Source organism: Sorex fumeus, unplaced genomic scaffold (assembly GCF_029834395.1).
Source record: "Sorex fumeus unplaced genomic scaffold, SorFum_2.1 ptg000013l, whole genome shotgun sequence".
NCBI lineage: Eukaryota > Metazoa > Chordata > Mammalia > Eulipotyphla > Soricidae > Sorex > Sorex fumeus.
The window spans coordinates 12,410,302-12,427,856 of NW_026606070.1; the positions used below are offsets into that span (position 1 = coordinate 12,410,302).

General features: G+C 45.3%; 1 protein-coding gene and 1 non-coding gene across 2 annotated transcripts in view; one reads left to right on the forward strand and one right to left on the reverse strand.

Annotated features, from left to right (window-relative positions):
* The window catches only part of SDAD1 (SDA1 domain containing 1), a 29,365-nt gene extending 13,462 nt beyond the window's left edge, over nt 1–15,903 (forward strand). Inside the window, exons 11-22 of the mRNA XM_056111116.1 lie at nt 630–733; nt 3,297–3,354; nt 5,133–5,191; nt 6,938–7,014; nt 8,482–8,579; nt 8,683–8,759; nt 9,347–9,473; nt 11,056–11,150; nt 11,305–11,495; nt 11,593–11,677; nt 11,820–11,981; nt 13,836–15,903. Of these exons, the coding sequence (XP_055967091.1) occupies nt 630–733; nt 3,297–3,354; nt 5,133–5,191; nt 6,938–7,014; nt 8,482–8,579; nt 8,683–8,759; nt 9,347–9,473; nt 11,056–11,150; nt 11,305–11,495; nt 11,593–11,677; nt 11,820–11,981; nt 13,836–13,883 (1,181 nt within the window). The 3' untranslated portion in view covers nt 13,884–15,903. The remainder of the gene's footprint in view (nt 1–629; nt 734–3,296; nt 3,355–5,132; nt 5,192–6,937; nt 7,015–8,481; nt 8,580–8,682; nt 8,760–9,346; nt 9,474–11,055; nt 11,151–11,304; nt 11,496–11,592; nt 11,678–11,819; nt 11,982–13,835) is intronic.
* LOC130020860 (U6 spliceosomal RNA) lies at nt 6,317–6,423 on the reverse strand. Its single transcript, XR_008792056.1, has one exon. It is a non-coding gene; the product is annotated as a U6 spliceosomal RNA (small nuclear RNA).
* Nucleotides 15,904–17,555: the final 1,652 nt, after the last annotated feature.

Genomic DNA, 17,555 nt, shown 5'->3' on the forward strand with positions numbered 1-17,555 from the left:
CATGTAGTCATGCAGGGTGCCCCCGGGCCCAGCGACTTCACGTGTTCCCAGCTGTGCTCTGATCCAAAGCTTCTTAGTGTGGGTCTTGACCCTGCTTGGGGTTGCATAACCAAATGTGGGGATCTCACACACACACACACACACACAGAGTTGGCATTAGTAAAAGGTTTTGATCATGCCGCGGCCAAAAACAAAATCAGAATCGACCAGATAATGAATGCGGAGCTTTGTTTATGGCAGTGCCTGCTGAAGTTACAGTTTTTTCAGGCTAGGAGAGTCTCAAGTGGAAAAAGTTGTAGCTGCCCCTGCACTGAAGAACTGGTGAGGGGCCGGAGCAGTAGTACAACTGTTGGGCCCTGGCCTGGCACGTTGTAATCCGTGTATCCCCATCAAACTCTCAGAAATGATCCCTGAGCACAGAACTAGGAGTAAGCGCTGAGCATAGATGGGTGTGGTCCAAAAGACAAAAAAAAAAAAAATAAGAGCTAGTAAGTGATGCAGCTCTCAAAGGATTCCCTGGATTACTGTTTCCCTAAGTGGGTGGCTGCCCCTGGCAGGTAGTTTGGGGGGTGGGGGGAAGTAGCCCCAGGTATCATGCTATGCACACTGTATGCTGATTCTCTTTCCAGATTTTTCAGAGAAGCTACTGAAGCAGCTGGAGAGCTGTAAGGAGAGGTTCGAAGTGAAGATGATGCTCATGAATCTCATCTCCAGATTGGTGGGAATCCATGAGGTTGGGATCACATCATGTTTCTCTTGGTGAAGCTTAGAATTATGCTGAGGGGCTAGAGCGATAGGACAGTGGGGAGGGCATTTGCCTTGCACGCTGCCGACCTGGGTTCAATCCCCGGCATCCCATTTGGTCCCTCAAGCACCACCAGGAGTCATTCCTGAGTGCAGAGCCAGGAGTAACCCCTGAGCATTGCTGGGTGTGACCCAAAAAAGCAAAAGAAGGAAAAAAATAATTATGCTGAGTGGAAAAAAATAAATAAGTCCACCAAGGAGAGCTGGGACTTAATTCTGTCCCCCAAGCCATTGAAACCCGTGACATTTGCCAAGAGTAAGATCTTACACTCTGAAAATAGCTGTTTCTCTCACTTGGTTCTCGGGGTCTGAGATGTTAAGTCATATGTATTTTTAGTATATGACAGACCTTTGTGTCATATTTTCTATTTTGATTTTACTCTTTTTCCCCGCTGATTTTTTGAGTCTGCATAGTTCTTATATCAAAAGACACTTTCTGCATCTTCCTTCCCCCTTCATTGCTCTTGTGACTTTGAGAGCAATCTAGAAAGAAAGTTGTCGCTGTTTGTGCTATATTCGTCTGCATATGTCTATCAGGAGTTCATGCATCTGGACAGAGCCACTCTCAGGCTACCTACCATTACGGGAAAGGAGAAATGACCGAAAAATTAGATTATAAAATAAATATTGAAGTTAATTCCTGTCATTTGCTCTTGTGATTGGAGCTACTTTGAAAACACTGAATAATGTTGCTCTCATCCAGCAAGTATTTTGAAGTAGAGAAGGAGAGGGAGAGAGAGTTTTTTTTTTTTTAAACATTTGATTTATTTATTTATTTTTGCTTTTTGGGTCATACCTGGCAATGCACAGGGGTTACTCCTGGCTCTGCACTCAGGAATTATTCCTGGTGGTGCTCAGGGGACCATATGGGATGCTGGGAATCCAACCCGGTTGGCTGTGTGCAGGGCAAATGCCCTACCCGCTGCGCTATTGCTCTATCCCCCAAGTGAGTTGTTTTTAAAAATCAAACAAGTGCACACATATATCACACGCAAAATGAAAGCACAGGCTGGAGAGAGAGCTCCCAGGGCTAGCCTGGTGTTCAGTGAATAACCGACAGCAGTTTGAATGATCCCTAGCCCTGTTTCATCTGGGGATCTACAGTGTGTGCACTGCAGGGGGGGCCGAGCAACCTTCCCTCTCCCACACACAAAGTAAACACAAAGTACAAACTTTGTCCCTTTGTTTATTCATTTGTTGCCAGGGGTCAAACCCAGGGTCTCTCGTGCAAGGCAGGAATTCTGCACCTTGAGCCATAACGCCCCCTGTTTTAAGAACAACTTGACACTTCAGTGGAATCTCTGCTTCCCCGGAAAAGCCTGCCCCACATGCTTCTTACATTTGTGTAGTCCTTTCCTATCAGGTCTGGATTGGGGCAGAAGCGGGTTGTGATTTCAGCAGGGTCAGTTGGAAATGATATTGGAGTTTCACAGATGACACAATTGTGCCTCTGTCTTTTATATTGGAGTGAAGTTTTCCCCGTTAGTCTCTGTAGCTTGGTTTTGCTCTGACTAAACAGAAAAACAATTCTCACGTGATTAACTCTGTAAACATCAGTCGTCTCCAGCACTTCTGGAAAGTAAAGTGTACCTTCCATTTAACGACTGGTCTCCTGTCTCTCACCTGGGCAGACCCCAGAATGTTAGTGTGTTGTCTCTAAAGTAAGGCTCGTGTAGGAATTGCTCCACTCTGTTTAAACTCGTATCTAGTCATGAAACCAGACAGTGGGTGTTTCCATGTTATTTGAACATGTTAAATGCTATATAGATACTATTTTGTCCCTCAGCTTGAAGACTTAGTATCAGTACTGTTGTGGGCTAGGCACTAGCTTAGGGGGAGGTCACTGTGGTGAGGCAGTGGGTTTGATCCCCAGCGTTACAAGGAAGAAACAGTTAATGGTGCTACTTCCTGTAGTTCTCTTTTTGAAAGCTAAAGAAATTAGTTTGGCAGCCACACCACATTTTCAAGTCCATGAATGTTTCATGTGTGATTGCCTTTGTAACCCCTGGTTTATTCTGCATGTGTGCTCTCTCTCTCTCTCTCTCTCTCTCTCTCTCTCTCTCTCTCTCTCTCTCTCATTCTGTCTCTCTTTAATTTGTTGAATTAGTGAAATACCTTGAGGTACAGTTGTAGACTTACAAACTTTTGTGCTTGGGTTTCAGTTACACCATGATCAAGTACCCATCCCTCCACCAGTGCCCATTCTCCACCACCAATGAACCCAGTAGCCCGCCCAGCCCCCCACCCGCCCCACCTCTGTGGCAGGGCATTCCCTTTTGCTCTCTCTCCTTTAGGGTGTGTGGTTTGCAATAGAGGTGTTGAGTGGCGATCGTGTTCAGTCTATAGTCTACTTTCAGCACGCATCTCGCATGCTCTCTTCTTCCTTGAGCAATGGTATTAGCAGCATAGTCTAGAACAACGCACTGAGTCATCCTGAGGCATGAATGCTTTGTGACAAAAATACTGAAGTCAGTGCCTTCTTCTCTCCACAGCTTTTCCTCTTCAACTTCTACCCCTTTCTCCAAAGGTTCCTGCAGCCTCACCAGAGAGGTAAGCCTCCTAACTGTGTTCTCTTTGGTGGCCTTGGGGCTAGAATAAACATCCGAAGTCTTCTGTTCTGGAATTATTAAAGACTGATTTAGGAATGAAATGTGTTGGATGTTGGATGTCAGGGAAAGGGGAGAAAAATCGTTCTGCTTTCTTTCTGGACTTGCTTTAGTTGTTCAGCTTAAGTAATTATAGGGGTGGTGGGGGAATGCTTCTCTTCTAGCCTTTTTTTTTTTTTGATACTTTTTAAAAAAAAAAAATTGGCCTTTACTTTGTAATAGCTACCAGGATGTTACATTACTGCTCCATTGCAATAATTTTTAAGCATACTGTTTGCAACTTATATTTTCAGTTTAAACAGTATGAAACAGAAAATAGGGCCTCAAGCGATAGCACAGTGGGTAGGGCATTTGCCTTGCACACGGCTGGTCTGGGTTTGATTCCCAGCATCTCAGAGGGGTCCCCCCAGCACCGCCAGGAGTAATTCCTGAGTGCAGGGCCAGGAATAACCCCTGAGCATCGCCAGGTGTGTCAAAAAAAAAAAAAAAAAGCAAAAAAAATAAATAAAAATTAAAAAAAAATAGGTGGTTGTTTTTTCCTTTAAACTTGAACCAAGATAGAAGGAAATAACCCAGTGACCTGTGAGTCAAGTGCCTTGCTGATAAGTGGTTTCCATACACCAGTGCTCAGGGCTCCGTGTGTGGCTGCGTGGGAAGCAGGTTTGCAGCCATACATCGTCACTCACTCAGGCTGAGAGTCGGAGGAAGGAAAAATGAGGAAGGTCACTCAGCAAGTAAATAGCAGATTAGACTTCATCTCACCCTTGGGGAGGTAGAATGAGGGCTGGGGCTAACTGAGCTGGGGCTAAGACTCGGGGCTGAGTCCTGGCTCTGTGCTCAGGGTCACTCCCAGCAGTGCTCAGGGCTTAGTCCTGGCTCTGTGCTTAGGGTCACTCCCAGCAGTGCTCGGGGCTTAGTCCTGGCTCTGTGTTCAGGGTCACTCCTGGCTGTTCTCAGGGGACCATGTTCTGTGCTGGGGATATTAGGCCAGGTGCATGAAAAGTAAGTGCCTTACTGGCATTCTTTTCCCTTTCCCTTTTTATTTATTTATTTATTTATTTTTGGCCAAGACCTGTTCTTTACATGTATAGCTTTTTGGAAGGAAGAATATGTACATCTATTATGTACATATTTATACACATACGTATGTAGATATGTACTTTTATGTTCGCTGACAGGGACTTCTGTGCTGGGCTCCTCATTGGACAAGAATTCCTTAAGAACCCGAGTCCTTCCCCCATAGCGCTAGACTGAACAGGAGACACACGCTGCTGGTGCCAGACTCTTTGTAATTTGTCTAGATAGAAAATTTTTGAGGAAGGCCAGAGAGATCACACAGTGGGGAGGGTGTTCACCTTGCAGGCCGCCAACTCGGGTTTTGTCCCCAGCACCCTGTACGGTACCTGGAGACCATCAGAGTGATTGTTGAGTGTAGAGCCAGGAGTGAGCCCTGAGCACTGCCAGGTGTTGCCCAAAGACCAAGACAAAACAAAACAAAACACTTTTCTTTTTTAAGGATAAAGGAAACAGAATAAGGTGAACAGGGAATTGTGGGCTGGGCTCTGATCAGGAAAGATACTGTGATGAGGTAGCGGGGGGCTGGGGAGAGGAGGGAATGAGTGTGACTGTGGGCCCCTGAGTCCAGGACACCGCGTGAGGCTTGGCCGTGTGCGCAGAGTCAGACCTGAGCCCACTGACTCTTCTGGTCTCTCCCGTTTTCAGACGTGACGAGGATCCTTCTGTTTGCCGCACAAGCATCTCATCAGCTGGTGCCCCCAGAGGTGAGCGCTCTTCGCCCTGCTCCTCTCGTGGGGGCCGCAGCTTCCTGCGAGTGTCGCTCGGACCCTTTCCCCTGGGCTGGGGGAGCGGGTGGGGGAAGCATCCTCCCTTCCCACCCACCCCTTCCCCTTCTGCAGCAAGTAGAGAAGACACACGCAGTACAGACTCCAAAGCAAGTTTGCTGTTAAAAGTGAACTTTGTTTGGGGCAAACTCTTGATAAAATTCTGTTTAATAATTTATTAAAGATTTCATGTTGGGAAGGTGAAGCGTATCAGTAAATCTTTGTTTTTTTTGTTGGGGACCCACCGACAATGCTCAGGGCTTCTCTTGGCTCTGCACTTCAGAATTACTTCCTGGAAGTGCTCAGGGGGCCACATAGGATGTCAGGGATTGAACCCTGTTCGGCCACTTGCCAAGCAAGTGTACTATTGCTCCAGTCCCTTTATCAGTAAATTTTTTTTTTATTTTTTTTAATTTATTTATTTATTGAATCACCATGGGAAAGGTTACAAAGCTTTCAGGTTTAGGTCTCAGTCATGCAAATATCAAGCACATTTCCCTTTACCAAAACTTATTTTTTACCATGAAGAACCCCAATAAAACCCCACCCCCCACCCCTCCCAGTCCCTGTGGGGCAGATGAATTCTAGTTAACACTCTATCTGCTTTGATTAGATTCATTGTTTCAATAAAAGATTCACCACTATTATTTAGAGTTTACCCCCCCCCCCCCCCGAATCAGACATGCTGACAAAGCCTTGTGAAGTGATTTGCTTTCTACAGCTGGGTTCAAGAATTAAATGTTGGTTTTGGATTTCTGCTATTTTACTTATTGACCCTGGAAGTATTTCTACTGAAAGTCAGATAGTTAAGAAATTGGTTTCTGTGCTCTGGAGTCGTGGCCATGCTGGAGAGCCGCTAGTGGGGGGCAACTGGTGGCCTCGGTAGGGCGTGAAGGACGGGCCAGAACGCCCCCCTTCCCATGAGGTTTTAGTCGCCCCCACTCCCCCGGCTCATACCTGCTGTCCACAAGGCTCCCATGCAGCCGCCATCTTTCTTTCCAGAGAGGAGAAGGCGACTGGGGCAACACCCTTTCCCCTCCGGACAGACCTGATGGCCTGGATCAAAAAAATATGGAACGCTTCACGAATTTGCGTGTCATCCTTGCGCAGGGGCCATGCTAATCTTCTCTGTATCGTTCCAATTTTAGTATATGTGCTGCCGAAGCGAGCACTATCAGTAAATTTAAAGTGACTATTTTTCAAAGTTGGTTGTGACCGATAGTTTTAATTGATATTTTTATGAAATAGCATTGGATTTTCTTGGGTGAAAACAACATTTATTTGTTTGGGGTTTTATTTCTTTCTTTCTTTATTTATTTATTTTGCATGACCTACTCTATTTGGGCTGGATCGATAGCACAGCGGGCAAGGCATTTGCCTTGCACACGGCCGACCCAGCTGACCCAGGTTCGATTCCTCCGCCCCTCTTGGAGAGCCCAGCAAGCTAATGAGAGTATCTCGCCAGCACGGCAGAGCCTGGCAAGCTCCCTGTGATGTATTCGATATGCCAAAAACAATAACAAGTGTCACAATGGAGACATTACTGGGCCCACTTGAGCAAATCGATGAACAACAGGAGGACAGTGACAGACCTATTCTGCGGGGCCCTGGGAGCCACGGCGTCTGGGGTTTGAGTGGGTTCCAGCAGGTTCCCAGCACTCACTGTCTCCTTTCCTTGCCCACTAGATCATTCAGTCCTTGCTTATGACCGTGGCCAACAATTTCGTCACTGACAAGAACTCTGGGGAAGTCATGACCGTCGGGTACGTGTGTGGGGTGTGGATGTTGTTGATGTGCTCGGCGCGCTTAGCGTCACCACGATGAAGGTGTCAGCTTCATTCTGCCGCCAGAGAAGCAGCTTGGACTCCTCAGCCTCCTCGGAAGTCCTGATGCTTTTAGTTTTGGTTGGTTGTGGGCACCATCCCCAGCCACACTAGGGGGATCAGCCCCACTTCTGCTGGTCCTGGGGACCGTGCAGTGCCAGGGGTCGAACCCAGGGCCTCACTCACACGAGACATTGGATTCTGCCACCTGAGACCCACCTCTGGCCCCAAATTGTATGTTATTGCCAGAATTTTGAGGAAATAGGATATTTATTCAGGATATTTATGGGATATTTTTTAAAGAAAATATCTATAAAAATATATTTATTCTCATCAATATTTGCAGTATTTTTTGTTTTAGACTGGATTAACTCAAATAAATAATTGTTTGGAGAGCTCTTTGCCTTCCTCCTGTCTCTTACCTTAAATTTATACCTCTCCCCTGAGACAAATGAATTATCAAATCACTCTTGAATCCCAGGGCAACTCAGCAGCCCTTTGGATTGAAAACTGCCAAATATACATACTGGCTTGTGTACGTTGTCCGATCTGTTCAAAGAACTAAGCTGTACTAACTTCTAAACATCTTTAACTTTTTTCAAATGGACCTTGTCCCCTCTCCACTTAAGAATCGGGTAAATTGGGACCGGAGCAATAGTACGGGGGGTAGAGTGTTTGCCTTGCACACGGCCAACCTGCATTCAATCCCTGGCATTTTACATCGTCCTCTAAGCACTGTAAGGAGTGATTCCTGAGTGCCGAGCCAGGAGCAAGCCCTGAGCATCACTAGGTATGACCCCAAAACAAAATAAAACAACAAATTTGGTGAATAATGTTGCATGGTTCCTTAGTGTAGAAGCAAAGGGAATGACCCTCAAGTGTCTGGAATAAAAGCCCTTGAGAACTGTCACCCTCACATTCTCTACCATTCTCTACCAATCTGCAGGTTTAGAATTTAGAATAAAATTCGATTTCATTCCTTTGACCTACTTCTTTTAGGGGATCTTGTTAGGTTGAACCATGTCAAAGTACTGTTTGGGATTTGGGGGAGGGTTGATATTTTTGGGGGGATCACAGGGTGTACACCTGGAAGTCTTCAGTGCTGCTCCTGGGTCTGTGCTCGGGATCATTCCTGGCAGTGCTCTGGAGATCATATGTGGTGCCAGGGATTGAAGCAGGGCTGAATGCATGCAGGACAGAAGCTTTATCTCCTGTTCTGTCTCCTGTTTGGAAACTTTTTGTTTGTTTTCTTTTGGCTTCACACCTGTCAGCACTCAAGCTGCCTCTGGCCCTGGGCTTAGGTGCCAAGGGTCCAGCCCCGGTGTCCTGTGATGGAGTGTGTGCGCCAACCCACTCAGATACCTCTTTGGCTCCCTTTGGTATTTTTTACACTCATTTTTCTTCTAGAATCAATGCTATTAAAGAGATAACTGCTCGATGTCCTCTAGCCATGACTGAAGATCTTCTCCAAGACTTGGCTCAGTATAAAACACACAAAGATAAGAGTAAGTTCTGTGTTCTTTGTTCTCTGTAGACTAAGAAATGTGCTGTTGCCTTTTCTCTCATGAGTAGACCCTGGAGTTTCTGATTTAAGGTGTTGTTTTATAGATGTGATGATGTCTGCTCGGACTTTGATTCAGCTCTTCCGAACACTGAACCCCAAGATGTTACAGAAGAAATTCCGGGTAGGGGAAGCTTGCATAAAAGATCATCAAAAGCAGTAGGTTTTCGGGCCGGTATATAGAGGTTGAAAAACACTGATCTGAAGGTTGTAGTCTCTGAAAGTGGAGGGTAATTCCTGTAGTTTGAGTTTTCGCATTTGTAATGTAAAGCACAGAAAACCATTGCCTTAAATTACTTGTCATTATAACTGAGTCTTAGAGAAAATAGCTAAATGTGTAGGCACCACAGCCAGGCTTGACTGCCACCTCAGGACATCCCGACAGGAAGGGAATGGGGTGAAATTTGCAACAATTTTCCTTAAATAACTGCCTATTTCTTGATCTGGACCAGAAGAGAAAATAATAGGCAGCATTCTGGCTGTGGAACTTACTTTCACCAAAGACATAAAGGAACACTTTTTTGGTCATTTGAGTATTTCTGTTTTTTGTAATCCTTCCTTCTTCATTGTAGAATAGTCTCGTTATGTGAACAGGTATACTTTGCTTAGTTGTAAATCCTTCTCATCTAGTCCTTCTAGCCTCAAGAATCCCTTTCACAAGTAATGTTATGTACACTAAGCACCTCATTAAAACAATTTCCTTCCCTTTAGGGTAAACCAACAGAGGCCTCCCTGGAAGCGCGAGTGCAAGAATATGGAGAATTAGATGCGAAAGATTATATTCCAGGAGCAGAAGTTCTGGAAGTTGAAAAAGAAGAGAGCTCGGAAGGCAATGAAGGTGTCTTTTATTTCGCCATATTCAGGATGAACTTGTTCCTTGAAATCTTAGATTGTTTAAATCAGCAGATACTTACTAGGCAATGACTTAATGCTGCAAACACTGGGGATCAGGCTCACTCTTCAAGATCGCGTCCCCTCTCGGACACTGTCTCACTTGCTTGTCCCTGTTTCTTTGTTGCATGTGTTCTCTCTTGAACATATTTTCCTTCTTTCTCTCCTCTGAAACACACGCACTCGTACACACACGGAATCAAATGGACACAGTCCCTGGACCAAGTCGAATGTACATGTCTAGTATAAAGTAGTAGTATGAACCTCCCAGCCCCGGTTGGCAGCCAGGCTCCTCTGGTTTCGTAGGTGTGAAAAGACTGAAGACCCCCAGTGTGGAAGATGACTCCCATGGCCTTCAGGGTGACATTCCCCTTACCACAGGCATGCTAGGCATGGGGGAAAGTGTTGCTTAGAAAAGATGGTGAAGATTGTCCTTAATCTTCAAAACTCTAATGAGAACATTTCTTGGGGTTGTGGAAGGTTACTTGAGGAACTCCGTCCTCATTTGCAGGATTAGCCTCAGTTTGATTCATTGCCAGGGTCCCGTCCTCTTCCCGTTCCTTCATGATTTCAGCCAAGCTCTCATAGGCTATAAAGGTGAGCCAGTCGCTGCAAGCGCAGTGATGAGTGAAGTTGCCCTGCCCCCGTGGACCTTTCACCAGCAGCCCAGCAGTGAAGCGTTAACGTGAATCACAGTGGCCGTTGGAACCTCCTACCACAAGGAGGAAAGCTGAACTGGCCACTTTGAGAAAAGGCCTCCAGGAGATGTATCTGAGTTAGATCTGAAATGAGTGAGGGATGGTTTCATATGGAGACCTGACAGGCCAGTGGAGCCGAATCTGCAAGATTTAGGGAAATGTTACAATGTGGAGAACAGAACAAGCTGCCAGGCTGGCGTTGGCACCCGGCTGTTGAGTACTGGTATATATTTCTTTACCAAAGAATGGGGACCCTGTCCTATGAGATCCAGCGACCACTGAAAGATTTCAAGTGTCAGCAACTGTGCGACCTTCCTGTGATACTCCTTTAAGAATTTCACTGCCTCTTTGCTAAGGTGTCTCCAAAGTTCTGTCCTATCCAGAACCCTTCACCTGAGTTTTCTGATTGTTTCTAACTCGTTCGAAAAATATATATAAATGAACTGAGATATTTTCACTGTTGTCAAGAAGATCATACATACTGGAAGTTTGATAGACACATTTGGTTTGGTAGAAACAGACAGGAGCTCGGCAGGCAGACCCGATTCTCACAGTTCCTATTGAGGCTGTCTAACCCGGTGGCATGACCTGGGCAGGGAAATTAAACCCGGGGTCGATTCTCTTGCTCTTCTGTTGAGTTGCGAGGGTCAGAGATCATGATCCTCAGGTTTTGGATCACAGCAGGTTCTTAGTGCTCATTGAATCCCTGTGACTTATTTAACAATAGACATCGCTCACGTCTGGGTCAGCAGAGTGTCAGGCCAAGGTTTCCATGTCTGTTTTCCTTTGCCAACTTAAAGCTTTAGAACTGACTGTGCCCGTCTCCCACAGATGGCTGGGAAAGCGCCAGCCTCAGTGAGGAGGACGACAGCGATGGGGAGTGGATCGATGTGCACCACTCCTCCGATGAGGAACAGCAGGAAATCGTAAGTCCTAACACATTTCTTGTCCCAGTGCACCATGACGACGTCCGTTGTAATTTCAGTTCCTTGCATAATATCAAATAACGAGCATCGCGCGGGGTCCGTCGGGCCCTCACTTGTGCTAGTAGCTGTTGAGCATTTGCGGTTTGCTTCGAAGGCCAAGAAGCTGGACGGCATGCCCGCGGAGGAGCGGAAGGCCAGGGCTGCTGTGGTCAGCACCAGCCGGGTTCTCACACAAGAGGACTTCCAGAAGATTCGCATAGCCCAGATGAGGAAAGAACTGGATGCGGCCCCTGGGAAGGCCCCGAAGAGGAAATACATCGAAATCGACAGTGATGAGGAGTCCAGGTACGGGGAAACCCCAGGTCTTCAGGGTGTCCCCAAGACATGGGAAGCGCCGGGGGAGGAATCGCACATTGGTCCACCCTGATTCTCCTCCCTGTAGGGGTGAGTTGCTCTCTCTCCGGGACATTGAAAGGCTGCATAAAAAGCCCAAGTCTGACAAGGAGACAAGACTAGCAACTGCGATGGTGAGTGAGACCTAAGTTAATGGTAATTTGTATATTATACGGTTAGGTTATCCTACAGCTTGTATGTTATATATACAAGTTGCTTAGATAATTCCTGAAGAGTGTTGTTTAAGAGAGAACATCAATCTTTTTGTGCCGATAGGCCGGCAAGACAGACCGAAAAGAATTCGTGCGGAAGAAAACCAAAATGAATCCATTTTCTAGTTCCACAAATAAAGAAAAGAAAAAACAGAAGAACTTTATGATGATGAGATACAGCCAGAATGTCCGATCCAAACATAAACGTTCCTTCCGAGAAAAGCAGGTGAGTTCACTTGGCAGTTTGGCTGGCCAGAACCGTACTGTCCTTCTTAGGATTTTGTGTAAGTCTTGGTTAAAATTCAGCTTTGTGAGCCAGGGACATGGCCCTAGGGTGTGAGCACTTACTTTGCACGCAGGAAGCCCAGGGTGCCATCTGATTCTAACCCCCTCCAACGACCCCCTAGGAGCAATTCCCTGCAAAACCCCAAAGAAGTAAATAAACACTCAACTGTGTGACTGTAGGGGAGACCAGTTTTCTGCTCTGTAAGTGAAGGAATGCAAGCTCCCTGATTCTTATCAAGTCAGAGAGACTGAACCCGAGTTCCTAGATTTCTAGGCCAGGCCAAGCAGCCTATTTATTGGGGGGAGGGATTGTACAGCTTTATGTTTTCGTACGTTCATAGTGCACATTAGTCTTGCTGTCTTCTGCTCCAGACTTTAAATACAACCAGGGCTCAGGAGACGCTCAGTCTGGCCTTGCCTGTGGTGGCCTGATTCAGGCCCCGCCACTGCCTGGTACGCCCCACACCACCGAGGGAGGTCCCAGAGCTCCAGCAGGTGCGACCCCAGAACAAGAACGAGCAAAAACAAATGAGCAACCCAACCCAGCTTCTGTATTTAGAAAAGCTCAGAAATAATTAAATCCCATACTTCTCTATACATCCAATGCAAGATAATTAAACAAGTTACAAATGATTTCACAGTAACTGGAATATGTATATTTAGGTCTTCAACTACCACTTTGGGGTTTTGATTAGAATTTGAGTCGTTATGAAAGATTTACTTCTTCTGGTTAGCATTTACTTATAGTAAAATGTTCATAGTTCAGTTACTCCTTTAGACAAAGCCATTTGAAAATCTACAAAGAAGGGAACATTCCAAATTCTAATTCTAGTTATTGTAAATCTTCACCAGTGCTAAAATGCCATTCCAGGATTTGTAAGACTTGGGGAGATGGCTCACAGGTCTGGGGGGCCTGCCTGCCCCATGCTGGGCCTCAAGCTTGACCCCTGGCCCCACTTGGCTCCCTGTACACTGCTGTTAAGGCTATTGTATTTGGCCCCAGTGGTCCTCAGCCCCATCTATCTGGGCCACATATTGCCATGAGTGACCCTGAGACCCCCTGATTGCTACTTGGGGCACCAAAAAGCAATCAATGGTTTGTATGTGCCTTATTTGGTGGAATGAGCAATAGCACAGCTGTAGGGCGTTTGCCTTGCACGCAGCCAGCCCGGCCGAGCTGGGTTCGATTCCTCCGCCCCTCTCAGAGAGCCCGGCAAGCTACCGAGAGTATCTTGTCCGCACGGCAAAGCCTGGCAAGCTCCCCGTGACGTATTCGATATGCCAAACACAGTAACAACAAGTCTCAAAATGGAGACCTACTGGGCCCGCTAGAGCAAATCGATGAACAACGGGCGGCTAGTGTTTGTTTTGTGTTTGTCTTGGAAAAAGTGACTGTGAAGAAAGACAAAACACTACTTGTTGGCTTTAATTTAGGTGATATATCTTACACAATGCTAAAATACTGCCATGTAACCCAGAGAAAAATTATGTATTAATTACCGTTGCAAAAACAGTGCCATCTCCGTGTGCATGCTGCAGCAACTCCTGATGTGAAGTTTTGTTTTTAAGGTGGGAACAGTTGGTCAAAAACTTTGCCTGGTTCCTGTCACATGGAGACAGGTTTAGTGGTGTGCAGACAGTCAGCTGTTATTGAGAGTGTTTCACTATCTGTGCTTCTCTGAGATTTGCTGGCTTAGAGATTCCAGTTTGCTCCACTTCCGGATGACCCAATAAGTAGTACGGGTAGAGTTCCCCAAAGTTACCAGGTTTTGATTTTTTTTTTCTTATCTTTCAGCTGGCACTACGTGATGCACTTTTGAAGAAGAGAAAAAGAATGAAGTAATTTCCAACTAACTTTTCCATTCCAAGGGGAAGGCTACATTATGTGCCATTACTCTGAAAATTAGCAAATCAAGAATGTTTGTTTCCATTAAAAAAACTCCAAAAGCACCATACTGTGAAAACCCTAGAAGACTTGGAAGCATTTTGATGCTTTTATTTTGAACCTGAGTGATGGTGGGAGTATTTGAAATGGGAAGGTAGTGGTGATGTAAAATCATTTTCCTCTAACCTTCCTGGAGGAAAAAATGGAGTGCCTTCACATCATCACTGAAGAGAGAAAAATGAGCTCTGACCCCTTACTCGTGTGTGTGTGTCTTTGTGTGTGTCTTGTCTATGTGTCTATGTTTTACATAGTTCTTTCTTGGTGACAGGTCCATGCTTCTATGGGAATGTGGAACTTGTGGGTTCACTGCAGGGGGCAGGAGTTATATATTCTCTTAAACCCAAACAGAACAATGTATGAGAGTAAGATTCTTATAAATAACTTACCTGCTAAAAACAAGGTCCCTGCTGTATAGATTTGGGTAGACATTTGAGCTTGTTAGTCTACCCTGAAGATTTTAATATTTTCAAATGCCTTGTACAGTTCTGCAGTTAAGACCTCAGTTTTTGAATTGCCTTAAGTGTAAATAGCAATAGTGGAGTGTCTTCAGTTCATCATTGACTGCCCTTTCTTCCATTGAGGAGAAAAACCTGGACTTGATTTTCTTGACCTGCCGCCTTTAGTAGTTTCAGTTTTTGAGGGGAGGGTGTCCTCCCCCGGGTGTTACTGCACTCAGCAGTTTACTGAGGATACTCCCAGTTCAGTGCTTGAGAACACTCCTTTCAGGGCTGGATGACCATGTGGTTTCCACTACCAACCTTGGGCCTCTAATATGCAAAGCATATGCTCTGCACACTGAGTCTCTCTCTGGCCTGGAAAAGGCATTTCATGTCACAACACTCTCTTTCGAGGGCCGGAGGGATAATGCAGGCAAGGCTTTTGCCTGGCTTGCAGTGGGCCGCCCAGGTTCAATTGCTGTCATTAAGTATAGTCCCCCAGCACTATCAGAAGTGACCCCCAAGGCACAGTGTCAGAAGTAAACCCTGATCTAGCACAGCCGGGTACAGTCCAAAACCCCAAAATAAATTTATTTAGAGCAGTGTTTCTTGTGAGTGTTGAGAGTTGTATGTAGGGAAATAGATTTACAAGAGCTGGGCCACTTTCTCTTTTTTTAGCAAGTTTTTGCATTTGGAAATAGTTTGATGCCTCTCGTATCCTATTTCTAAGATGTTTTATGATAGATGACAAAAATCACGAGTAAAAGGCAACTTTCACCCACTCTGTGTTAGGAAGCAATTTCTAAATACACTTAAGTAAAATAGTTTTTACTCCTATTCATGAGTTCAACTTCAGTTTTACTGTAATAAAACTTTGTCTTTCTCCAAGATGCCCCGTAGTGGTTTTTTGGTTTTTGTTTTTGTTTTTTGTCGTTGGGCTAGAGAAGGCACACCAGATGATGCTCAGGGATTACTCCTGGCTCTGCACTCAGGAATTCCTCCTGGCGGGGCACGGAGATGAAATGGGATGCCTGTAAGGTGAGCACCCTGCCCGCTGTACTATCTCTCCGACCCTCCGAGATGCCGTGTAATTCTGTCAATTGTTAAGAACTGGAGATTGCATGCTAGACACATCAACAGCAGGGTGTATCATCACCGACTCACTCTTGCATATATGATTGATTAACATATCCTCACAGTGCATCTTGTCTCACTGGCCTAATGTGATGAATTGTTGGAGGTAACCCTCACGGTGCTCACAGAAAGTGCCAGAAGAGCGAATCTGAGCACTTCAAACCCCAAACTGCTCCCTTCCTTTCCCAGTTTTTAACTGGGTGTCTCCCCCTGCCTGTGGGTCTAGAGAGGTGAAATTCAGAATGTAACAATGGCTGAGGTCCTAAGCTTTGTTTCTTGAATTATAATAGTGCCTGGAAATCTCCCCTTGACCTCCCAGCTCCACCCAACCTGTTGGTTCTGCTGTGGCTTCACCTTGCTCTGGACTTCTGTGTCAGGGAGACTAATAAAGTTACCGTGTTGACGAACTCTTTTTTTGTTTTAATTCTGTCTTACCATTTCTATCTGATCCCATTAGATGGAGTTCCTTTTATTTATTTTTTGCTTTTTGACTCACAAGCAATGCTCAGGGTTTATTCCTGGCTCTGCACTCAGGAATCACTCCTGGCGGTGCTTGGGGGACCATATGGGATGCCGGGGATGGAACCCAGGTTGGCCGCGTGCAACCCTACCCGCTGTGCTATCGCTCCAACCCCTGGAGTTCCTTTTTTTACCACATCCTCCCCAGCACTGTTTCCAGTTTTTTTCCGTAGATGCCACTGTCACTGTGCGGTGGTATCTCATTGTCATGTTGAATTGCATTTCCTTGATAACCAGGAATATTTTAACGCCTATTGACAATGCATGACTTTTTGGGGGAAAATATGTGCATAGCTTCACTTTCTTTGTTGTTGGGCTTTTGGAGTGCTTAAGGTGTTTTGAGGTGGGGGAGTCTCTAATTGCTTTTGTAGTAAAAAGCCTGGTCTTTGGTCCATACCCAGAGATGCTCAGGCTCAATTCCTGGCTGAGTGCTCAGAGGTCACTCATAGAGGTGCTCCGTAGACCTTAATCAGTGCCAGCACTCAGAACTTTGTGCATGTATATCATATCCTCCTGCCTGCCATTAGCTCTCTGACTCCAGAATTATTTGAAACTTCAATTTCTTACTCATAGAAATTCAGGTATCTCTGAGATCCGCACAACAATAGGCAGAGCAGAGAGAAGAGGGTTCCATTTTGTAATTCTTCAGTTTTGAGAAGAATTCTCAAATATAACAAAAAATCTTCTGTTTTTGTTTTGAGCCATCCTATAAAATTTATAACCTTTCATGATAAAGGAATAGATTATACATAAAATTATATATATAAAGTTTCTACTGTCCACTGTCCTCCCATTGTTCATCGATTTGCTCGAGTGGGCCCAGTAACGTCTCCATTGTGAGACTTGTTACAGTGTTTGGCATATCGAATATGACATGGGGAGCTTGCCAGTCTTTACCGTGCCGGTGAGATACTCTCAGTAGCTTGCCGGACTCTCCAAGAGGAGCGAAGGAATTGAACCTTATGTATAAAATTATATTTGGCTCAGACTGTGCATATCTTTCTTATGCCATCCTGTTGAGTTAATCACGTTATCTCAGTGGTTTTTAAAATCCTGCATTTGCCTTGAATTTGCATCTTGAAGTGATTAGAAATCTTTCTTCAAAATTCTATGTTAATGCAAGCACCTCTTTTTTTTCCCCCAGATTTTTAAATTTTTTTTTTAATTTTTATTAGTGAGACACCATGAGGTACAGTTGTAGACTTACAAAAATTTTTGTGCTTGGGTTTCAATTATACAACGGTCAAATACCTGTCCCTCCACCGGTGCCCATTTCCCACCACCACAGATCACAGTATCCCTCCCACACTCCATCTCCCCATCCCACCCTGCCCTTTTGTTCTCTCTCTCTCTCCTTTTGGGGCAGGCACCTCTTTGAGATCTAATTGTTTTGTTCCCTTTTTCAGTACACCAGTGGTTTTAGTAGGCTATTAGTCAAGCTTTGCGAAGGAGCAGATTGGATTTTAGGAAAGGACCAGGC